Raw genomic sequence first — 25,933 nt, forward strand, 5'->3', positions numbered from 1 at the left:
CTGCTTTCTCTGACGCATTAAGATCTTTAAATGGTTGAAGTACCTGTTAAATAAGTATAAACAATTCAACCCTTCTCATTAATCTCATTAATTGGGAGACAACACAACAAGCCAATCAGGTCAAAGATAGTGAAGTGAAAACTGCTAATCCTATCAAAAATCAGACTCACCATATCAGACGAGGGATCAGAGAATATCTACTCCTGTCAAACCATGTAAAAATTCCAAATCATAGAAATCCTTAACAACGCAGGCCTTGACCTGGTAAAGGTGGTTGAGCCACTTAAGGAGAAGAAGCAGAAGTAGAAGAATAGGATGAGAGAAAATGATAGAACGTAAGAAAATCAGTGTAGAATAATTTTGCAATTTTTCCACATGCATTACGTTGAAAACTCCAATACAAACTCAATACCTAACATCTCAAAACGCCCTAATTTCTCTTACCATTTCACAACCATTGAAGATGTTGTCACCCACGGGACCATTAGCAAGACGCCATCAACGCAATATCCTTACTGACAGCTGCCCACTCCAGCGAACACACCGTAAATGTTTCGATTCCGCAACCGAAACCTCGCGCGATCCATTGCAACCCTTCCGAAAGAAAAACACCAAAGATTAACGTCGTCTTTTCGCTTCCCCGCCCGTTTTGGGTGGCAAAAACAGTGCCGGTAGAAGAAAAGAAAAACCAACAATACGCCTCTCCAAACGGCGACCATTAACTGTGCCGGTGATTTTCCATCCAACCACCAAATGACTGCGCTATCTTGCAATCGGCTTAACTAATTACCTTCTTTCTGCCTTTGCGGGAGGGGTGGCCAGCAACAACTGGCTGGGCGGTTCAACTCCCTCCTCCCCGAGTTCCGAGTAAAGTTCGCGAAACAAACGCCCATCTAAAGTGGCCTTCCTGGCCCACCCTTGCCAAAAAAGAGTGTCAGACAAAGTCGTAAGCGCGAACTGTCTAAGCCCCAATTTACATAATGGCCGTTACAATAATTTGTTCCATTTGGCTCCAAGGGGCCCCTCAACTCACGCTCTCGCTCAGCCGTGTTTGCCATACTTTGTGGTGATGCGTTCGGAACAAAAACCCCCTGGCCGCGGCCTTCTGTTGCCCATTTTTCCCATCCCGGAACCGAGCGTACTTCCGATGGGAGTGGGAAAACAACTTTCAACAACCCAATGGAGCCCAACGACGGTCGACACCACGCGGTCGGGGAATGCTTGAGTGGTACGAAATTCAGAACCGGCTTTCCGGGTGGCGGTTTGACCAAAAACAAATGTAAAATTTGTTAGCTGCCCGCCCATCCCTCATCATTATCTCACCCTTCCGGTTCCTCCCCCCGGCACACACACACACCCACACGTACACACCGAAATCCGGCCACGAAAATGTTTGCACGATGTAGACATAATCGTAAAATGAATCGCATAATAATTTTAATGCTAGTCATAAAATCAACACTGTGTAGCCAGCCTGTGTTTGGGTTTGGGCGGACATGTTGGGCTCGTTCGTTCCCACCACAAGGACGATTCTGTCGACAAACCTGCCCTGGGGAAGCGCTCCGATGTGTCCGATTGCTTTGGTCGTGAAAATCTGCAATGAATTGCAGCAGTTTCCATGGGATGATGAGTCGCGAGTGAAAATGGTTGGATAATGCTCGGTAGGTTCTGCATCCTTACGGGGTGATGTTTTGAGTTCGGACGTTTGTGTGAGGAGGAAAAACGCTCCAACACGCTCAGGGAAAACGGCGGGAATGCCGGGCGGGTTTTATTCTTTCGCAGAAAACTCCATCACCGGGTTTTCGTCGGTCCAAGGTTTCGTCGTCCCAGCACAGCACCGATCGAGCCTCGAACTTAAGCCTTTGGCAAGCACAAATACCCCGAGTGAGCAAACTTTTTCCACGAACTACGAACTGGTACGTGCGTAGATTCGAATATGAGCCCCGCTCACATTTAGCCGCCAGAACGAGCGGCACTAGTTAGGACTTTGTTCTCCTGCGGCCGAATGTGTGTATGTGTGTGTTTGTGTGTGCTGCGAACGTAAATAATATTCACCTACCCAACGGGCGCACGGACGGCGATGGAGTTGATTTAATTAGAAGATTCTGACGCACTCGGCATTAGGCACGCCAGCGCCAGGGCGTCTTCGCGCGAAGACGAGCTCATTATCACCGGGAATGCTCGCCCGCAATCAAATCCAATCAAACCGTGCCCTTAATTACATCCCTAGTTAGTGCTGTGGTGCACATCTGAAGAGATAATGAATAGAAAGGAAAGAAAGAAAACGATAATCAACTCGGGCCGCATGGATCCGATCGATCGATCTTATAAAGAGAAAAACAGTGTACCACATTCTAATCTGAGAACGATTTTGTTCACCCATTTGACAAGCTGCAGGTGTGACTAGTGGAACTGTCAATGGGTCGGAAAAAACATAAGACATTTCAAAGCCCACTAGATGACTTTAAACGTCTAAATTACCGTCGTTTATTACATTTGTTTTGCTCACACTGGTGACATTCTACAGTGAGTGAGTGAAATAACATAACCACAAACATCTCACGAAAGGGAACTTTTATTTGGTTATCAAATTATTCACTGCATTTCTGCCACACATTAAGACGCTCGAGCTAAAACCACAACCCCCGAAAAACTCCCCAATCCATCACCGTACGCAGGGTACGTAAATTAGATTTCCATTATGCGACTGGAACGCCATGCTCCAGCGGCATTCTAATACATTCAACAGATTAATCACGCCCTCCAACCGAGTGTTTGTGGCAATTATTCAAAACTTTACCCTAATCTCGAAACAATATCCAAAGCACTCTTTCTGCCACCGGAAAAGCCCACCACCCCACTGGCGGCCACTCCACTCCAGGACCGAAAATTGACTCATATTTGTCTACCACCCGTCATAACTTCATCTCAAGCTCGGTGCTGTCAGCGCCTCTTGGGCGGCTCGGGAAAACCCGGAAAAGTCGCCGGCAAGTGGGCCATCTTCCGCCGGTGGTCGGTGTCACGTGTAAGGCGCCGGAAAAGCGGAAGCGTGTTTATGTTTACGGTCACATACAAAACTCGCACGCCATGGCCACCCTCGTATGTCTCGGTTCTTCCGCCACGATCCGTTATCCGGATGCCGACTGTGTCTGGTTGTGGCTGGGCGTTCTCGGCGTTAAATCTGCGACGAGCGAGAAATCTCCCGAACTCGGAGCGCAAATATATTATGACATTTTATGTACTTAAAAACAGTCGGCAGAAGTTGGAGCGCCATCCATGAGATGAAAAGGACTGCCGGGTGGATGGCTAACCTTCCCATGGCCGTCTGGTAGCTTTCGTGACAGTTCCTGCTGGCGTAACTACGCGACCGAACGCGCCCGTTCCTATACATCTGGATTAGCTTCAACATGCCGACAGCACGACGCTACTCAACGCTTCCCAGGAACGCACTATAGTGGCAGAAGAAATCCCACCGAAACATGTCGCCAGTCTGATGCCAGGCTCCGTGTTTCTTCTGCCACCGAAAGCACGATCCTGGGGAGAAGACGACGACGATGCCGGCGAAAAAGAAAGAGTGTTGCCGAGGCAAACTCTCCACGCTTCGAGCGGACGAACCGGGCGGGCGCAATAACCATGATTTTGCCACTTTGGTTGACGGTTTTTATGTCGGCTTTGGGCATTATGGGGGGGTTTGTGGTTCCGGGTTGTTCGCGTTTTCCTGCTTTTGTTGCTTCACACGAACGCAACGTGTCGCTGGAGCGTGTTGAGTGAGCCCGTTTTTTTTTTGGGGTGAAGGAAAAGTCAGGAAACAACCCACCCCGAGCGGGCTGTGGCTTTCGATTATGATGAGGAAAACGGCGTGGCGACTTTCCCGACCGAGCTCTTGAGCAGCAGCATCTTGTGGAGCTTGAAAGTGGATTTTTGTCAAACAGTTTTATGGACCGACGATAAAAATCATTTGTTTGTGTGTTGTGTGAATGCTTTGCTTGACTCGTGCTTTCTTTCCCTTTTTTTTCCTGAGTGAGAAAAGCCCTCAGAGAGAGAGAGAGAGAAAATCGCTTCCCGCTGCTGTTCATAAATGAAACCAATCGAAAGTGACAACCCGCAATCGGTAACGATAAAGTGGAATGATAAATGGCTCTTTTCTGTGGGCACTAGCAAGTACTTGGGATGGGACCGCGAGTACTCGTTTTAAAGCCATCAATATGGTGTGGGAATTCAACCGCAAAAGAGCGTCGTGGCAAAAAAAATCCCACCGTGAGGAAAGATGTGACAACACATTCAAATTCTTCTCGTTATGCAAAGTGCATGAATCAGAGCTGTTACTTTTGTGCATGTCAAAGCAAATAAAATTCAACTCAACCTCACTTTTTAATCTGATAGATCGACGGTTTCGTTACAAGTATTAAAAGGTAATTAATGAAGCATACAAATTTATAAAATATGTTAAAGCTGCAATATCAACAACTCACTAGCCCTGTAATTTGTGGTGTTGAATTTTGATACACTATAACGTTTCAAGAGCTTCATTTTATCAAATTCCGTCTTAAAAATCATCTCAAAAGATCATAATTATTCCAACCAAAGAAAATCCTTCAAACCCTTTTGAAACCGAAACGTAATTGATACTACCAAATTCACATTGTTGTACATAAATGTTTATTCTTCAAATATGCAACTATCGTACACATATTTATCACCTCAACTCGTACACCAACACTCGTCAGCGACAACAAACTTTAAAGGACACTCACAATGTAGCAGCTTGTCCCACCCGGCGAGAGATTTGAACTGATCCACTAAATCGTAAGCAAATATTGGCACTTTAAGCCCATAAACCGGTCCGAAAATGCTGCACCGCTGGGTTTATGTTGCCGCCGGTGACAATCTACATCGTCCAAATCGGGCAAATCCGTGAGTAAACACACGAACCAACAAGCAACAAGTGAGCAAAAGCCAATCGCAACTGCCGACGCACTGCAGGCAATCAAACAAACCATCCTGTCTCCATTCACCAATCCCAAAGGGACACCAGATGAAACCGTTCAATAGCACTCGACGCCCGATTGCAATACGCCATGACCTGGCAAACAGTTATGGCGCTCGAACAAAACGATCCCGTCCCGTCCAGCCAACTGTTGCACAGCCCGAAGGTCGCCACCCCGAGATCCCACCCAAAAGGCAGTGTGTTCAAATTTGAATACGACCCATTTTCCAGCGCTCTCGCTCAAAAGGCGACTGGCGAGGGCGTGGAAGGAGCGCGCACGAGGAGTAGTTTATGTTTTCCTTCCTTCCGGTGGCAAAGCGACAGAAAGCTAAACACATTCACACCACGAATCGGTCCTGCGTCCCCAGCGAACCAACCAGCGCAGCGCCGTCATCGGCAGCTCCGGTCTATGTTTGTTAACAATTTTATTAAAAGCAAATTATGCAGCAAGCACACCGAAAATCAGCTGCCGGTATCCGTCCTTCCGGGCGTAACTAACTTTGCTCACTTCCGGAAGTCACACCCGAACGGACGGCGTGCGCTCCCTGGGAATATGATTGAATATAAATTAAGAATTTTTTCTTCCTTTCTTTCGCCGTGCTTCCAGGATCGGTTCCCTCAGGTACGGTGGCCTCTTGTCACGCTGACAGCTTGGTGTCAATGTCTTGTGGTTTCGGGTTTGGTGCGTTTTTTTCCGCCCACAACCGGCACCGATGTGACACGCAGCGGGCAATATTAGCATTTAGATGCGAAGTTTCCTACCGTACCGTCTGATTCATCTTGCGTCCTTTACTGAAAGTTACTGTGTGTTACTTGAAATAAAAGCATCTTTCTCGCTCTCTCTCTCTCTCGATCCGCTGATTGCTCGACCTTTCGTGCTTTTCGCGCCCCGAACCCGGAAAGGCCTTCGCCCTTCGGACCAGCTGCTGCGAGGATCGAAAAGTTAGCCCCCCACAAGTGGATGCCTCACGCCGTGAGGTGGACCGAGCGTTTCCTTTAATCTTCACTTGCGGCGATGAGTGTTGAAAATTCTTTAATCTTTATTTTTTACTGCGAAACCGTTTCGAACTTTAGCCAGCTCTGGGCAAGCTGTGGGTGGATTTTGCTGTTGGTGAAGATTTTCTTCGAATAACATCTGCAGCTTCCTGCCGTGTGGGGGCGATCGAGATTTAAGAAGCCCTTTGCGGTGTTGAGAAGCAAAGTGTAACTAACTAGTGAAGATGGTGCACTTGCGTTCGTGAGGGCTGGAATGAAATCAGTTTTTTGTATCCGATGAGCGTGTTGGCGTGATAAAAAAATATCTATCGATTTTACGAGATTATGTAAACATGATTTGATATGATACTTTAAATGTAGGCTTGAACCGCTAATACTATGATGTGTACGCAAATGTAAAATTTATAGTACATAAATAGCGCATTGCTAACTGTATAACATCCTGTTTCATAAATGGCCCCAAAATATCCAAAGCACTATGTCTGAATTTTTCGCGAAAGTTTAATGTTTAATGCGATGATTAATACGATAACTCGAACCAAAACATGGAATATATACGTCTTTTTCTTGTTTTTCTTCTTCTTAAACAACTCAACATCCACTTTATGGTTAAGGCCTGCTTTGTAAAGGCTTTCTATGACTTGAAATCTTTCACGTAGCCAAATATTCATTCCTACGTGGAAGGATCACCCTCTTGAATTTAAATTAGAACATAACATGAATATAACTGCTGGCTGCTTTAAACTACGTTAAAATAGCTCAGATTGCATACAATTTGTTACATTTTTTTCATAATATGCAGTTAAATGTATCGTTTTATCAAAATTGGAACACATTTCGTTCCTCAAATGAGCTAATATTGTGCGAAAAATATCCCCTAAGTGCATGAATGAATTATTAACTCGCATTTCGCAGGTGTATTTCCGAAATGCTCCCTCTATTTTCGTAGCATCTCATATTCACAGCACCGTTTTTTCATTGCATTCGAATGCATTTTCTTATCCCCTTCCCAACCCCGCCCGAACCGCTCAGCAAACGGCGCCCCCAAAAAAACAAAAGGGGGCAGAAACAAAAACCCAGTAGCGATTGTTCGTAAAACATTCTAAATGAAATAAGTGGCACTCGGCATAAAACTCCAATTATGCTAAAAGTTTCCCATTTCCGGAAGGCATTTCGCAGCAGAAATGAAATTAAGTTTCCAAACAGACGAAATCGCGGAAAAATCACGCTTTATACCTTCCGGTTCCAGGCACGGCATATCTTGCCACCGTTCCCGCTCGCGATGCAGAAGAGCTATTTTATGTTTCATTCGACTTATTCTTCTCAGCTGCCGCTGGGTTGTTGTAGCTTTGTTTTTTTTTCTTTTTGTTCACCCTCCTTCAAACAGCTCCACATCGCCATGTCATCGCGGCTCGGCCGTTACGTTTCAATGGTTCGCGGGCAAAACGATGAGATTTCTAACGGACGCTTCAAGGCATCCGTTTCCATTAGTCTGTTTTTGTGCGCGCATAATTGAAGCCTCCATTGTTTCATTTCCGTTTCAAGACCTTCCACCGGGCGGCATCATACCTTTAACCTAGTTTGCGCATAATTTCGGGAACCGTTTTCCGGCGCAAAAAGCAGCGAGGGGACCTTCTTTTAATTTGAACGTCTTGAAATGGGCCAAATCGTCCGAACACGACTATCCGCCGCTCGCAATTAGGCGACAATCCAATAGCCCCCGAGCGGCTCATGAAAATCCAATCCTCATCGATTTGATAATGCCATAAAGCGGGACGCCCATTCTAAGCACTCGAAACCACAAATTCAACGGGGGACCCAGTTCAAGGGCCAGCCTACAACCCTACCCGATCCAAAACCGCAGAAACGCAGCAACCGAACCGTAAAGTGTTGATGATGTGGCCACTTAAAGTGTCTTCGCCGTCGTAAACGGTCCCAGATCAGGCCGAAGGACTCGCGTCCACTCGGCCCAGAATGATAACGAAGGTTTTTCGGGGGATGGATTCATCGAGTGGTTCCCGGTTCTCTCCACTGATTTGATGACCCTCCCCAGGGGGCTCGTAACACACGCTTTTCACATCCCGACGTCGGCCTTGAGACACTCGTCAAACGAGTCCTTACACGAAAGCCTCTGGCAACTCGGTTGCAAGACCGTGCGGCGTCTTAGAGCGCACTCCTCTGCATCGCCGTCATCACGCCCAACAAATTGAATTCCCATCAAAAGAGAAAACACAACCATCATGCTGCACAACCCATCGCGGCAAGGATGAAGTTTTTTCTCCCGTACTACAGGGGGGAATAAGAAATGAAGGCAACAGAAGCAGCGAAAAAAAAAAACAGACAACTTTTCAAGCGATCCTATTTGCCCAAGCTGTGGTTGTCGGACAGCGTGGTCGGAAAATCCTACACATCTCGCGCTGGGATTGAACGAGGAGCGAGATTCTCGCAATTTCTTCCGTGGCTCTTGGGTCGCGCTTGGGACGAGGCTGACGCAAGGAAGCAATAAAATATTTATGAACATGCTTTCCTTCGCCCCCGCCTGGCAAAGCGGATCTGGGATCTGAAGGAGCCGTTGATTTTTGAAGTTTCGCAGTATTTGGCAAGCTGTGCTACTCCCTTGGTGGGGTGAGTTCTTTTTTAACACCAATCGTTACGCGCAAACGTGGAAATAAAAAAAGCAAAGGGCAAGCCTGGTTCAGAAATTGCATGTACTTATGTTGCTGTAAGCCAGCGCAAACGAATGGTAATGTGCGGGAGAACGAGACAAAAATATTAGAAAATGGAAATGAGTGCAACCAAAAAAAGAAAAAAAATCGAAAGCCTCCCCAGCTTGGAATCTTGTACAACATTTTACTTTAAATTTCGTCTACGCCATTTGCCGGGCAGCTGATTGAAAGTGCGCCAGTTGAAAAGAGGCCCCTCGAAATGCAGGATGAACGTGCATTAATATTTGCTGGTCGTTTGAAGTCTTCTCTGTGCTTCGCAAAATTCGTTGCACGTTTGATTAATTTCAGTGCTATTGTAGGAATATGTTGATAGAAGAAAAAAAAAGATGTCCGATTTAATGATTAAAAGAGAGCCATTTTTATAACAGAAAACTTATGCAAATCAGCATGAAAAAGCATGCATAAGAGCTACAAATAGAACAGCTACAGAAGCACGTTGAATGCACATCTCCAACAAATGGCTTTGATTCCAAACAACAACTGGCTCACCTAAAGCACCTCACTTCAATAAACAATACATGCGATTTCATCTTGAGCCTCCCCCACGCCAATCGACGAAGGAACACAAATCCAAATTTGAATACCGTGCCACACATTTGGGGATTTTCACCGTAAGCGGGAAGCAAAGAAGGAAAAAAAGAACACACAACATCCCGATTATTTCCCACTTTTCGCACTCGACGATGAGCGCATCACCTTCGGTGTACGGCTCATCAGCATGACGAATGAAGGAGCTTGATTTATCCGTCGTACATTGCGAAAATTCTCAACAAGCCTTAAGCCAACAAGCCATTAAAGCACTCAACGGATGCCCGTCCCGGCACGTTCGTGGCATCTCTCCGCCCAGAGGGTTCTGGTGCTCGGAAAAGCGTTGCTCTACACACACACCCATACACACCCACGCCATATTCCTAGCGAGAAGCATTCATCTGATCGCCCGAACCAGCCGTTTTGGGGGGTGGTGAAAATCTCATACCATGACGTCCTGGCGTCCCGGCGTTCTGCGGTCGCATACCGTTGAAAAGTGTCGGTCGATGAATGCCAACGCTCGAGTGACGATCCCGCCGGTTCCGGAAGTACTGGTGGCGAACGAGGAGCCATCCAACGCACCTGTTTCCGTATCGAGTGATCCATCTATCGTTGTGTGTGCGGGTGTGGGTGAGGTTTACGCGAAAAATAGCCCACCCATCGCAATCGTTGCGCGTTTCGGTCGGTTTCGCTGTCAGGACTAAGCCTCACCTAGCAAGAGCTAGCCTGAGCTAGCGGCCTATGAAGGGCAACATGCTTCCATCGATTGTGCAACGAGTGCTGGAACCGTGGCGCCCTTTGAAAGGAATGCTTTATAGGGCAGCACACAACACCACGTCTGATTCGGCGAACTCGCAGCGAATGTTGCAACCAAATGGCGTTTGTGGTGTTACCACCGTTGACGGTGGTCAACGCGTTTATTTTCAGCTAGCAACAGCATGGTTTTAATTTTTCCCGCCCCATCTACAGTGAGTGGCAAATGGGAGCTTCAACGAGGATGTAGATTTGATTTTATGTATTTTACAAACTTAAATTGCATACACAAATTGAAAATAAAGTATACCAAACAAATAAATTGCATTTAAGTGAGAATTCTATCAAAAAGGTTGAAGTAAAAAATAACTAATTTTTAATTCAATAACGAGACATCATTCGGAAACTAATATCTAAAAAAAAAACAAAAAATAATACCTTAAAAACGTATGCTAAAATTATTCAGGGCTTTACAACGAATGGGGAAAAAGGACATTTCGCCAGGACAACTACAACCACATTTCACCACACATCGCGCCAGCTCAGGACGATCGAAAATTTCAGCACGTATTACAGTTTTTTCAGCGTACTTTTCTCCTCCCAAAACTAATCCAACCCCTTGGCAAGCGTTTCATGGCCAAGGGTCGCTTTTCATCGCACACTTTCGACTGAATGGAACAAAAACTACGCCCACTCGAGTTGGCGTTCGCAACGTCCGATGAGCCTTGGCAAGCGTGCATGCAAACCATGTTGCAAAGTGACAAAATGCGATTATACAACACAGCCTAAGACACCCTGTTTTTTTTTATGCATACGCCAGGCGACCGTTTAGATGAAACGGTTGCACCCTTTTAGCTCATTCAACGACAACAAAAAATGCACTCTCTCAACGTCGTAGTAAGCCGTTAAGTGTCACCATGTTTACGCTAAATAGTGCGTTTCAAGCGCTTTATCATCAGTTGATTGTTTGAAGAAAGCCGCATATCGATTCGATCGCAAAGTATGATCGATGCTAGAAGTATGGGAGAAAAAATGTAGAAGATTAAATCCATATAAGAAACAAACTTTTTCAAAATGTTATTATTTATACTTAACCGCTACAATCTAATCTGAATAATCGTTAAAGGGATCTCAATCGGTATATTTAAATCCTTTTTTCTCCCTTTGTCTTTCTAAACCTTCAAGCGGGCTATAAAATTTATGGTATTGTTTTAACGAAACATTCTCGAACCTTAACAAATCCTTTCCGGACCCCCTCGATCTACCGGGTTTCCCACGTTCGAGATTTTATACTTCTATCCCAAAGGAGAGCAGTTACTTTTTTTTCTACTCAGTACCTAATCATCGCAAATCAATGATTCAACTGCAGGATCAGTACACACTGGAGACGACCGACTATTAACATTCCAATCAATTCAACCATATCAGTTCAGCTCCAAAGCCACTCAAAAACCCCGGGTTTTAACCTTTCGCTTCACGGTCGTCTGCCAGACGTCGAGCCAGACACGGTTTCGGCCCATGTCCCTACGTACCTGACATTTCACCAAATTCCTACCGTCCCTTAACTGCCTTCCAATGCCGGTTGGAAAACGGACCCAGTCGGTGTTAGTCATCCACAGGGAGTCCGCAATCCGGGGCACAGGTTGGAAGGATTTATTTAAATTCAATTTCCATCTGTGCGCTCTCGGCAATCAACCCCTTTTTCCGGCAGCACTAAACAAATATCGGCCCACGGTGGAACGTTTTAGTGCCGTTTGTCTGTCGATTCTACTCATTTGCTGGCGAGTATCCGTTTTGGAGTCATAGCTACGGATAAATGGGGAAGCGAATCGTCACGCGACAGATGAACGAGTAGATTTCGCGGCATAAATGGACTCTCTTTAGAGGGTGGAATCGCTTTAGACAACAAACAAAGCCATTTCTGGTCAATATATGAATAATCATTTTCCTAAAATGCACCGAATTGCAGCAACGAAAATATTATACTACTTGCATTAGCAGATATACAACCTCCATTTACACTTTGGAATTAACTTGATAAGATTTGGAAAGAGAACTGTGATAATGTGAAAACTCTAAATTATGTATAGCCACTGGCATTTCCCACCGGAAACACGTCTCTGACGATGCGCTCGAGTTGATGATGTTCAAGTGCTAATCCAATGTAAAGGTGCTAAGCATAAAGAACGCGCTGACTATCCGGTGGCTAGAAATATAAAACCCAACCGAATGCTTTAACGCGTTTTTTGTCCGATTTTATTTGGAGATCGGATGTTTTTTTTTTATTCCTGCATGAGCAATGTACCGCAGCGCCCCAGGAGCACCCATGGCCCTGTATTACATGAACACACTGTCATCTCTTCGTTTCGGAGTCTAGTGTCCCCACGACGCGCGAAGCCCATAGAGAATGGGGTGTAAAAAACGGGTTGCCGGTGTTGGTAGCAGAAGGTTTTTTTTTCCCCATTTTTTTTCATACAGCCCCCGGTGGGGCTCACAACTCGCCCGCTCCGCTCCAGCTCGGAAGTAATAAAATACGTGAATGGCATTAAAAATTCATTCATTCGACTACCGAAACGCGGCCCCCAGCGTGTTGGTGAACGTTTCGACCCTAAAGCTGGTGCTCCGTGGGAAAGCTCATGAGAAGGCGGGGGTAGAATGAGAGAGAAAAAAGAAAATTTTCATTCGGGAAATTTATTTTTTTCTCTTTTTTTCTCGATTTGTACCACGAGCAGGAAAAATCTCCACCGGAAGTTCATTCCATAAGCGTGCTATATTTCTAGCTGATGATTCATTTTGAGAGGTTTTTTTCTTCTTCTTCTTGTTCCCGGAATGATTAACGGTATCCTAGGCAACCGGATGATCAGTACATACGACTTTTTGCAAGCGTTTGCACTGAGCACGGTCTAGATTGTTGCATTGAAAAGGACCCATTTACAGCGAATGCTGTACGTGAATTGGCGAAAAAATGTTGACGCTGTCTGGTGCACGAACCGGAAACACGCCGTTACGATGGTCGCTTCGATTACTAATTGACACATTCGGCATTCGGCGCCCAGCGAGAGCACAGAAGGCACAATTAATCAATCATCACGCCTTATTACACGCAATTATCCCGACCACGAACAGTCGGTTGAGAGTGCGAGGTCTTTTATTTATTTACGAGGTCAAACGCGGCCCATTAACAGGCCATTCAAACGTGTCATTATTCCGCATTGTTTGTTTTATGACTAACAGGTCATCAAATCGAGTATCGGCGACGGTGTTTATCAGGTGTTAATGTTCGATATGCTCATTTTTGCGTTATCAATTCAAATTTTGATGTCTATTATTATGTTTAAATTATCCTGGGCAAATAATAAACCTACCAACGTTTGTTTTCCAATGCATTACAACGAATATTTCGTGTCTTTAAAATAAGTTTTATTTAATTATATAAATCGTCAACTTGAACAAACAGAAAAAATCTAACTCATCAACTTGAACTAGCAGATAATATAATTACGCTTGAATCGAATTAGAAACTTTATTTAATTTAATTTTATTTTATTTTGCAAATCCATTTATCATTTTATATCAAACATTTTTGCAAATATAAATTCATGTTCTAACTTTGTTCAAGTCTTGATTAACGTTATGATCTAGTCAGTGAACGTGGCGTGACAAATTTGATGATAAATCAACCCACGTCCCGCAGCAAAGTTGCACGCAATTTGAGAGACTTGCTATCAGTTTCATCAAAATAAAGAATCATATAAAGCACAACATGGATGAGTGATATTGTATGAATATCCTGAAACATGAAACATGAATACCTCCAAGCTCTGTTTTTCACCGCTTGATGTATTGGATGGACGTGAGCAAATTTCTGCCGCGACTGTTTTTGTTTTTCAGAAATCAAAATCATGTGATTCTTTTTCACCAACATTTTTAATCCTTCAAATCAAATCCGTCAGTGGCACAGCAATGCATACACCTTAACTCAGGACAACGATCAGCAACAGCGCAATGAGCGATGATTCATGGCATCCTTAGATCATTAAAATGGAGTCTCACTTCCTTCGCTCTTTCTCTTCTATTTTCTCTTTTGCTTGATTTATTTTTAACCTCACTTTTTGCTTCATTCTCGACGTGTTTTTGCAGTTCCTCCGATGCTGTGGATACCGCATCAGTTGGTCGGAGTACCGCTGTACTTCAACGTGACACTGGAATGCTTCACCGAGGCACACCCAACGTCACTGAACTACTGGACCCGGGATGACGGACACATGATTCATGACTCCAAGAAGTACAGGTAATCAACGGCTGCGAATACGAAACTCAGCGGTTTGTACGACACCACTCATCTCACACAAGCAAATGTGCCTCGTTATCTTTCTCATCTCACCGCTTGCCAGGACCGAATCTGACGTCGGAATGCCCGTCTACAAGACGCACATGCTCCTGCATATCTACAACATTCAGCAGACGGACTATGGGACGTACAAGTGTGTCGCCAAGAATCCGCGCGGCGAAACGGACGGAACAATTAGACTTTACAGTGAGTAGATTGCGCACCGCAGGCTAACAACACGCGCGTGAACTCGCGTGGCATTTATTTGCGAAACCATACAAAACGTCCTAAGCACTAAATTCGTAAGCGGTACACGTGTTTTAGCGAGTCACGGTTTCGTATCACGTTTTCGTTTGTTGTCAAGCGTCTCAGCGGAGCATACGTTCAGCTTTCAAAACGCACAAACCAACCACATATTGCCTTGGCAGCTACTCTAGAAATCCCAACACAGTCTTTGCGAGAACATAACCTAACATTTCTGCGAATGCTTAACGTCACAACGGTCCCGTACTCGACGCTCTACCTTTGGTCCCGAAACCAACCCCAAACGCACCCCCCCGGATGCATTGTTGCATGTTGAGCTGGAGCCGCACCATAAATCACACCCCCGTTTATTGGCTGACAGTTTTAATTACACTTATTAAATCATAAATTAAAACTTGAACTCAATGGCAGCCGGCCAGCAACGGGGCCGCACCGAACACCTGTCATTGAGCGCACAATAATGGAAGCTATTATGTTTTATGAAATGCATTCCGACGAATCCCAGCGCCCAGATCCCGACATCTTTCGGTTGAGTGCAGTTTGTGTGTAAGAGCGGGTTCCGTGGTGCCGTGAGGAAACGCCACCGAACCATTATCGAAGATTGTTTTCATTAAGTTTCGCTTCCCATCGCTTTTGCCGGCAACGCAACGCCATCGGTCGCGTTCGACGTCCGACGGCAGATGCAAACCGTTCCGAAGCGGCACGAATTTTCCCGGTGAAAAATCAACCCACCCCTCGGATACACGGGGATGGTTTTGTGGTTTGAATCTTTGAAAACGTTTTCTTAAATGAATCTCACCCGGAAGAATGCTCCATTCGAAGCAAGAGCCTAAAGCAATGCTTGCAAGGGCCACAAGGAAGAGCTCAAGTCAACTCCAGATTCACCGAGTGCAACAGCACACCTTCTGGCTTCTTCCGGGTGTTCTGCGAAGCCTTTAGATTATCTTCTTCCCTCTGACACGCGCACCTTCTGGCTCCGGCACAACGGCCGGTAGAACAATCAAAAACCCCGTTGCCGTGTGCCTGCGCCAGCGCTTCCTGGCCACATCGGCAAAGGCGTAATTATTTATTCAACACAAAAACACAAAAGGCTGCCCCAGGTCGCTAGGGGGTTTGCAGCACACTTCTGGTGCCGGAACGCACCTGGAGTCGGCGAAAGGTACATCATTATTTATGGCCAAATATGCCGAAACCGGCCGGAGCGAGCGTGATTTGTGCCACCGGGTGGCCACCGGTGCCGGAATCAAAGATCTTACAGCAAGTGCTTAAACCTTAGCTTTCAGCTGCAGCCGGGCTGCATGTGCATATTCATTAGAAAAGGTGAACCTGCCCGGCAGTGGCAGGTTGCTTTCGAGTGCGTTCGAGCGTGGAAACAAAATGGAATTTGCTTTTGACAACCCCGGCCGCCGCTGGTGAGTTGGGTTTTTGTGCACTTTTATGCTACCGATACGACGTGTTGCTTTAAGCAATGTGTTGTTTTCATTATCGCATTAGCATTAGAAAAATCTTCCACTGACTCACGCTGGCAAAGGTGAATACAATTTTGACATGTTTATTTCAACATTTTAAATGCAAACAAAAATCAAGGCCTACTGCTCAAGAGTGAAGGCCTACAGCTAAGTTATTAACTAGCCGGCTCAAATTCATACCATCATCCGTGCTAAACTTTTCTAAATGATTGCTCACGTTTCATTTCGCGAAACCTCCGTTGGCGAAACGTAGAAAATTCATAAATAATTACCTTCCGATGGGGGGGAAATCACCCTGTTCCACCTCCGCTCACTGCCACAACGCCATCGGCCATCGAATCCATTTCGGACGGGGCATCAATTAATTATGGCGACATAATTTAAAACTCGCGCTCGCAAACAACTTCTCAACAAAGCGGGCAACTTGCCGCGTACCTTAGAAAAAGTGCCACCCACTCCTGGGGGAGGAGGGGGGATGAAAAGCAAAGGAAAACATCGTGCGGTGCGGGCAAACGAATAAAAAAAAGAGAGAAGAAGTAAAAGGTGCCCACCGAAAGTCATTGTTTGTGAAACCTCGACAATGCCGCCGGCGGCGCTGGCGAACCGCGAAAACCTTCGAGAGAATGTCATCCGATGGCCTTTTTATCGTTGATTTGCTTGGCTCGGAAAATGGGTGGTGGAAAATTCCCTTGCTCCGGCTGGCCCCTTGCAAGCACCCTTCTCCCCAGGGGTTGGCCTTCGAGCGGAATTCAAACGAAGCGTGCTTTAGTTATTCCAACGCGGCCATCCATTTCCCTGGCGTCCTCAGCCGCCTGTTCGTACAAGTACCCGAAAATCACCATCATCATCATCATCATCATCATCATCGCAGTCACCATCGTCTCCGGCGGCGTTGGCGTCGTCATCGTGGTCGTCTGGGTGGTCCATTATTACTCTTAATAATCATATTTCATTCAACCATTGTGCGGCACATTGTTTGCTTCAATAAAAATATGTTTTTCCAGCGCATTACCCAGGCTTCCGGTATGCTGCACCGTGCCCCGGGAAGGAACCTGCAATCTGTGACGGAATCGCAATCTTCTCGCTCGCGCTCGCTGGAGGACATGAATAAAGTAGCAGCACCGTTTGGTTGGGGGAGCAATTTCAGGCCAACCAGAAATCGCGGTGGCCAAGCCAAGGTTTTAAGAAAAATGGCTCAAACGTTCCCTGCATAAACCTTCCGCTTGGCACAGGGTGGCGCTTGGCTTCGTGCAAATACCATTGGCATATTGATAGCATAATTCCGATGCTTTCGTGAACGTGACAGTGCACATAATTCATAACTTCGTATTCATTGCGAAACCGCGCGCGATGTGGTGCTTCCGTGGTTTGGGGCTTTTTTTTTTGCTTTAAAGCAACCCAGCAGGCGTGAAAATTAAACTAACGTCAGCTCAATTTTAAGCACCCACTTCCGGTCTGATCGATTGCTTTGCAAATTTGACAAATACCACGGTGTGTTGGTGAGAACTCTTGATTAGAAAATCAGAAATGTCTTTTGCCTTTTTTCACTTTTTTTTGGGCAACAAAAACCACCACACCATTTCTAACCAATTTTTATGGCCAAACCGCGCCGTTGACGGTCGAATGAACACCTTATTTTGCATCATTAAGGCCCCATAATCAAGAAGCGCACCTTTGCCCAAGCTCCTGATGACCACCGGCCCAAAAACATCCCCACGGAAATTTATACCTCCGGCCGTTGGGGTTGGCCAGTCTGTTGTGACGCCTTTCGCAGCCTCGATCCTTAAATTTTTTATCTCGCTTCCTTGCGCGACTTCATTTTTCGTCGCTCTGCTTTATTTATGATTTATCACTCCTCGACTTACTCGACCTCCCACACACACAGCGAGCGTTCTCTATTGAATTGACAAAAGATGCTTCCGCTATTGAGAGATTTTTCAAGTTTCCTTTCGAGACCGCTTTTTTCTTTTTGGCGGGAGGTTTTCTTCGCTTCGCACGGAACGGGGCGGGATGTTAATGAACATATTGTTATTTAGTCATCAAATATGAAAAGCCATTAATTGAGAGACGCTAAGGGGTGTGCTTCGAAGCTGGAATGGTAATTTTTTATGAGTAGATGTGTAAATTAAACGCACAGCCTGGGGAAATTACGGTTTATGATACTGTGTTGAAGCCACTTTAAGGCCAGTTAGTCTAACAATACATGCAATTTTTTGAAATTATGGCCCATTTGTGCTTTTTGAATGAAATCGTAGCAGCCATTTTAACTTTTACTAATGTTCGTTTATCAAAAGTTTGTTTATTGAGCAGACTCGAGTTTATAAGCTATACATGGAAAATATGTCATTAAAACTATAACACAAGCGCACCGTGATTTTTCCCTATCCTTCTTAGAATGAAACAAGACAACAAATTATTAGTGCACATGGTTTAGCATGGTTTTATCAGATTTTGTGAGGGTATTTAGCGTTTACTACCAGCTCAAGCTCCACACGAGTGCAAACTCTCGCGTAACGCGCTGCTTCTTGCGAGATCATAACACAACCAAGCTGCTCCGTTAGCTAGCATGCTGGCGTGGTACAATTTAATTGAGCTTATTACATTTTTACTCATAACATAATCCAGCGCACCCGCAGCTAAATGCGTTGGATCGCGTATACCGCGGCAGCCTTTAGTAAACGCTATGCGCCATCAACATACATAGCATCCTTCCAGCTTCCACGAGCCGTTCGAGTTCGTAGACGATGTAATATGATTATTATGAACATTCCGTGGTGTCTACCGAGTACCGCTACCGCACTCAGTATTACACGTTGAGTGTTTACTAGATTTATCATCGAGCAGTGTGGCAATGGACGTACGCGTAAAGCTGCAGTGATGATGACGCATATGATGGAACTTCCGGTCTCTCGAGAGCGCACAAGATGTTAACCGGAAGTAGTCAACATCTAATAGCGTCTTACGGGGAATCATCGTTCATGCACTACATTAAATGTCTTCCTTCGAACCATGTGATACATATGTGTCTTATATGTATTAAATATGGCTCACCTGAACTGGCCTTAACTATGTTATTTATTGAACAAAATTTAGAAAACCATCACATTTACAAACTAAGAACGTCCAATATTTGTTGTTGACTCATTCATTCGGACGCATTTTCTTGATATAACTGTCAGAATTTTGATAAATATTGATTGTTTTAGCATCAATTAAACATCGTTATACACAGCTCGATTTAAACAGCTGACTGCAGAGAACGTATAGTTTAATCTTATTCAACAGCAACATCTCTCTCATTCTTCGAAGAAATAATTTGATTGTATTTTAATAGCTTTCAATTTAGTAAATTTCTTCTCTATCGTGTATTAAAAGTACTTTGATGAAATTTATTCAAATGTAAGGTTCTTATATTTCATCAAAGTACTTTTAGTACACAATAAAAAAGAAAATTTACTAAATTTAAACCTACTAAAATATAATCAAATTATTTCTTATCCATATATCTCCATATATCTTAAAATCCATATATCTTACAGCGGCAATCCTTATAAAATTCACTACACGAGGTATTTAAAAGTCTACAAAATCTAAGCTGTTTTCCATTTACTGTCATTAAAAATCCGCTGTCTCAATCTGTTATCTATTCCATGGCAATTGCGGGGGAAAAAACTTTCGTGATTTATGAAGGTCATAGCACTGAACATTTACGTACAAGCTAAACATTTTACGAGCGGAAATTCATCATCTCCTACAACCAACATCCAAACGCCGTAAAGCATATGCATTTGCTTTTTTTTTTGTAAGGATACTTTCGGTCTTGATTGCCTACGTCCAAGTATCTAATAACAGCTACCATTTACGTTGCTACTCCCGTCTGGACTACGCTCTTTGGAAGCGGTGAAGAAACTTCGATATTTTCATTGCTCCCAGCACGAAACGTGGAGGAAAAGTTTGCACCACACGCGCACAGGATACGAGAGCCGTTTTGAGTCGGATGCTTATCTCCCAGCTACGCCGTAATTCGAGCTACGGTCAAAAGCCACCGTAAGGCACAGATGCTCGAAAGGGGTACAATTTTTCTTTTCTCATTCAAATTGTTCCCCAAAACTCCCCACCGCCAAGATGCCGAACAAAAAACGCAGAAAAATGCTAAACAAGTGAATGGAACACGAGCTATCATCCCTTTTTCGCCGCTCTGCTCAACAACAATACGAACGAAAGGATAATTTCAGTTCACTCCAACCAGCAAGCTGTCACTGGCGATCTGATCTTCTCTTTTCTTTTTCTTTTTTCTTTTTATAAGTCCGCCCCACGCCCTAGTACGTCAAGGCGTCGATAATTTCGAACCCATCCCCGCTCGTTTCGACAGCTGTCTGCTTTTCTGGGGTTTTTTCGTGCACACCCAGTCTGCACCCGTCGTCCTTTTGACGCTGATTGCTGCGGATTTTCCCACCCTTCTTGAGGTTTTTTTTTTGCCGTCATCTTGCGTGGAGTCCTTCCGTTGGTGAACCTTCGGGCTGCTCGGGCTGAAGGATAGCGTTTCGGGTGGATATGCCATTGCGAAAACGGATAGCCACCCTGTCATCTATCTGTTTAGAAAAACATTAATTTTTACCGCTGGCACGCCTTGGATGAACAACCATCCAGTGAAATTCAGGCACGATCGAACAGTTTTCACCAGAATTGATATCATTCATACCCTTAATGTGATATCACGGATTTAACGATTCTTTTGTAAGTCTCAAGATTTGGTCTTATGAAGCATACATACTCATGTATGAAATACTACAACAGCTTAGTGGACTTTACATCCTTCAGGAGAGGCCGATACTACTCTAATTACCCGACAAAGCCTTTAAGCTTTAGCGAGTCTAATTCACTAAGAAACAGTAAGGCTATCGTACAAATAGAAACATTTTCCGATTGCACGTCCTTATGATTGCTCTTTCATAGTCCTTCCTCACATATGCAGGAGCAAAAATCCTTCAATGCACCTTCCCCTTGAACGCTGTTAAGGAGGTTTGTGATCTTTGAACGGAGTCCATGTTTCAAAGGTGTATTTAAGTACTGACTACCCGCCTAGAGAGAATGCCAGTTTATAAATGAATCGTTAAAAAATATAGGTAGAAGAACTTACTTCAAGAAACTACTGACTTCATTTTACCTTTTTCATCTTAACCGGGCACCAATTTCCGATCATATCAGTTTCAGTTTAATTATATAATCTATCTATCCGATAGAACTCATACATAAGCTTCATAAAATAGACGTGTAAATACGAACACAAAACACTATTACATGTGATCGAGAGATGAAAAGGAAACATTTCCAATGGAACAGTAAAAACTTCCACCACCTATAACACCTCCTGAGCTGTTACCGGTTGACAACTAAACCTTTACACCGTAAATGGCACGTCAGAGCTCATAAGGCCACCAATCAAACGAACCACGAGCGCGGAGAAGCGATTAGCGGAAGCTTACACTAACCCGCAAAAAAAGGCATCTACCCCTGCCGGGAATCCTTCCGACCGGCTCCCAGCACACATACACACACACACACACCTCTCGGGCACCGTCACATCTTGATGGTTGAGTTGATTTATATTCCGGACGCAGCATCCCGGCATCGAGCGTGCGGCGTACCTTTCCATTTTCGACTATCCATTTTCAGCAGCGCAACCAACCGCGCCACGGCCTCGGTGGGTTCGGTTTGGCTTATAAATATTCCACCGAAAACATCCACACCCTGGACGGGTGACGATGGCAGATAAACTGCCGGGAGTGGCGAACAGACGAATGGCGAGCGTGAGCAAAAAAAGAAAGAAACACACTCCCGCCTCCATCGTTTACTACACCGGGGGAGGGTAATTTTGAAACGAATACCCAAAAAGATCCATTCACCCTCGCAAATGAAAAAAAAGGGAAACCTCCTCCACCTTTGCACGATCATTGAACCTAGAGTAGGGTGGTTGGTGACGTTGTCACGGAGCAGCTTCAGTTCCGGTCAGGATTTTCTTTGAGGCACCACCATCCTGCACGGGAAAGCGTTGGATTTTCATCTTTGCTTTTCACAACCAACCCACTCACCCCCAAGCAGGTGAGACTAACCAAACCGAGAGCCAAAAAGAAACAGCAAAACCGAAAATAAGGGGAGCGATTTACGCAATGTTGGGTGGTTGGCAAAAAAAAATGAAGAAGAAAGAAGATGGACCATGGACGCAAAAGCACGAATTCGAATGCCGCACATGCCGCGGGAACAAGGTGAACTAGCGCACCGTATTACTAGACCATCGCCAAAGAGATGGCACCCATTATCAGCCTCGTCATCGTCATCATCACCGTGCTATTGCGACAGTTGCTGCGAGAGCCAGCATTTTTTCGAGACAGTGTCAAATCGCACTAAGAAAGCGGCAAGTCACCGGTGGCTGATTTATTAGCGAAAATGGCAAAATAATTGAACCGTTCCCACACTACCGGCGTTTGGCGTTTTCGCTGCTTTCGTCGCTATTGATGGGCGTTGACACTGGCGCTACAAATTATCTAACACGCTTGGGTCCCGCGAAAATTCGTACCACTGTACCTAGAGCGGATCCGCGAAATGAGCGCTATTCGTGGCTGGAGTATCGTCTTGACTGGAGTAGAAGTTATTTTAAAATTCCACCCCAAAACTCACCCACCCACCTACGGAGGGAGAGACAAGAAATGAATCCCAAAAAAAAAAAAAACAACCAGCAAGCATTGGCAAATACTTCGCTGTAGCCTCCCCAAAAACCAATCATAAATAAAATAAGATATCATACCGGTGAGCCGTAACAAATCTCCGGACCAGGATATCGTCGTAAGCGGAAATTCAAATGATGCTACCACCACCGACAAAGCGTACGGGACGGATGGATGGATCATTTGTATTTCCGCTGAACTTTGTCCCGTTCGCTGGAGAGGAAAACGTGTTTCGGTGCGCCCGTAGGAAATCCCTCCGATTTCACGATCGCTCTGTTTCGTCCACAAATTTTGAAATTTTTCCTTCGGCCCGCACAAACGCATTGTAAAGCGCAGCGTCTTGGGCAAAAAATAAACATTATAATGCTACCTAATCCGGCACTGAGACAGCATAACCTGCAGAGAGAGGAAATGACCCGTCACTAATACCTTCGTAATACAGTTATGGCCAGGGTACGGGTGTATAACAAAAAAATGGCCCTTTCCGTTTGTAGGGCTCGAGCAAAGCGCACAACGGTTGTATCACTGACTTGTGCATTTCAACAACGCAAAATCTCTGAGCAAACGAACCGCATACGAAAGCTACTTAACATTTCAAGCTTAGCTCAACAAAAATAAAACTTCTTATTATACATATTATGAGGGATAAATTGCTTGTTTTTGTAGTATTTTTTATAAAAACATATCCTGTACGATCAATTTCTTATTCTTGATATAACGCCCAACAACCATTTGTTTAATCAAGGCCTGCTTTGTTAAGGTTTTCTATCAAACATCAATCATCATCAATTTCTGTTTGTAAACAACCCATTACAAAACAGAAATAATAAAAATAATATAAAGTGGTGTTTATTGTTTTAAAACAAACCTCAACACTCTTTACAAAATATTTCTAATAAACGTCTGAATAGAACCTATATAATGTGAAAATTAAAAGCTTTAAGTAGAGCTTGAGCTGGTAATTATATTTTCCTCATTTTAAGATGATTCACTAATATTTGAATCAATTTCCCTAATGCACTATTTTTTATTAAATTTGTATCCATCCCAAACTTGCGAACTCATCATTTTCGTAATTGATGTTTTTCCGCTTCTAAGTTGAAAAACCCGTTGACAAAATGTCTTCAAACTCCTCGACTCTTCACGTGCCCAACGGTCTAGCTCCGTAACTCTCAATTTTAAAGCACTTTCACTGCCAAGATGCGAAATACGAAAACTTTTTGCCCCTAACGAGCACACTTGCCCGCTAATAGTATTGGTAGGGATTGAAGAGGATCCTGGAGAGCGGCCGCTTCCACACCAACGCACAACAATGGCGCAACACAATATGTTGCCTCAAGTTTTCCCAGTGGACTTTCAATAACGAACAAAAAACCGCTAGTGGTCGAAACGACCAACCGGAACGCACAAGTGCACCCACCACTATCTTACGGTCCGTACTTGAGCAGATGAAATATACCTTTACACTTGACTCCCGACACCGCACACCAACAAGTTGCGTATTTTCTCCATCCGTTCAATTTATCTTTTTTATTCGGCATATCCTTCCACCCACATGCGCACGCCACGCATCTCACAAACCTTTTGTGTGTGTGTTCGCTTAACGTCCCCACAGCATCCACGCCACCCACGACATCACCCGGACCGCCGACGACCGAATTCTACGCCGACCACTGGGCCAACCGGAACACGAATGATTCCACCGCTGGAGGACTGCACGGTCACCAGCACGGTCAGCAGCATCCGAATTCCTATTCCGTGCACGCGGTTGATAAAAGTAAGTATGTGCAAAGTGTATCATCATTAGGAGTGGAGGCCTTTGTCGGTGTAGGCTCTTGCGTTCTCTGGCGTTTTTTTTATTCCTGCCGGGTTTCAAGCGTTCTTGAGGGTGTTGAGCGAGTAATTGAATTAAATCTCACCCTAATTTGCGATGTGAGGTCTCGATGTGCTTTCTAAAGCCTGGCAAAAAAATAATACTAAACTCGCTGCATCTTTCTCACATGGGTGTGGTTTTTTCTTCTTCTGGTTCATACAGACTCTAAGTACTCTTCCAATCTAAATGAAATCGATCGCTCGGAACAAAAGTCCTTCGATACCAATCACATTTATTGGCCACCAGAAACTAATCGGAACAATCAAGGTAAGCACCTCATAAAACGGAACCTTCCGTGTTTAAGATGTTTAGCAAGTGCACGTTTCAAACCCATCATTTAACAGTTTACTGTATTAAATACATATGTTTATGAGTAGATTTTACGCTACCCATAAATGAATTTTAATCATCCACATAATGCAAACTGTGCTTCTATGCTTCCCAATCATTCCACAGGTGCCACAGCTACTACCCGCAATATTCTGTCCATTGTTTTTAGCACAGGTTTGCTATTTTTAGCAAGATTTAGCTTACAGTAACTAGAAAATCAAAATTTATACTGTAAAGGAAGCTGCACCGGTGCGCGCTATAATGTAAATTCAAGCACGGAGCGCATCAAACGTAAGCGAAACATAAAGGCTCCTCTCCACAAACCGATAGCACAGCAAAGTGATAGAAAACAATGTGTACTGGCATGGTTGCAGGGGGTTAAAGGGTTTGATAAGCGTAGTGAAGTTAGTTTGCAAAAGCAAGAGCAGTTGCACTCGCAGCCAACACAACAAAGGAAACTATTTCAACATGTATAACTGAATGCAGGGTTTATAAACATATATACTTAATAACAAATATATATATATACATATACAAGAAAACATATACTAATTATACAACTATACTATAATGAAGGAATCAATGAAATCATTTACACGCGCAGCATATAGCCAAACGAGCAGCACAATCCATCTGGATGGTGGTGAAATGAACGACAGGTTAAGAAGAGAAAAAAATCAGTCCTGATTACGAGCATATCTTAGTTGTCAACTGCAGCAGTACTGGCGTACGCCACATTCCTACATTCGACAGAACGGCTGAAGGTGTACGAAGCCCACATCGTAACAAACAACGTGTATACCAAGCTGGAAGGCGCACAGTGAACGCGATTTAGCTAACCCAGCGGAATGCTTCAAGAATGTACCCACAAACACACAATTAGCAGCCCATTGGTGCAACCCATTTAACTCTCATCGATTGGTCTCGGCAGGTCTGGCGGTCGAGCTAAAAC

The 25,933-nt window shown here is 44.5% G+C and overlaps 1 protein-coding gene across 1 annotated transcript in view; it reads left to right on the forward strand.

The window, feature by feature from the left end:
• LOC128727441 (lachesin-like) overlaps positions 1–25,190 on the forward strand; it is a 46,117-nt gene extending 20,927 nt beyond the window's left edge. The window contains exons 6-10 of the mRNA XM_053821356.1: positions 14,131–14,281; positions 14,385–14,527; positions 24,394–24,555; positions 24,814–24,918; positions 25,108–25,190. Coding sequence (XP_053677331.1) covers positions 14,131–14,281; positions 14,385–14,527; positions 24,394–24,555; positions 24,814–24,918; positions 25,108–25,190 — 644 coding nt within the window. The remainder of the gene's footprint in view (positions 1–14,130; positions 14,282–14,384; positions 14,528–24,393; positions 24,556–24,813; positions 24,919–25,107) is intronic.
• Positions 25,191–25,933: the final 743 nt, after the last annotated feature.

The sequence above is a fragment of the Anopheles nili genome, chromosome 3 (assembly GCF_943737925.1).
Source record: "Anopheles nili chromosome 3, idAnoNiliSN_F5_01, whole genome shotgun sequence".
Taxonomy (NCBI): domain Eukaryota; kingdom Metazoa; phylum Arthropoda; class Insecta; order Diptera; family Culicidae; genus Anopheles; species Anopheles nili.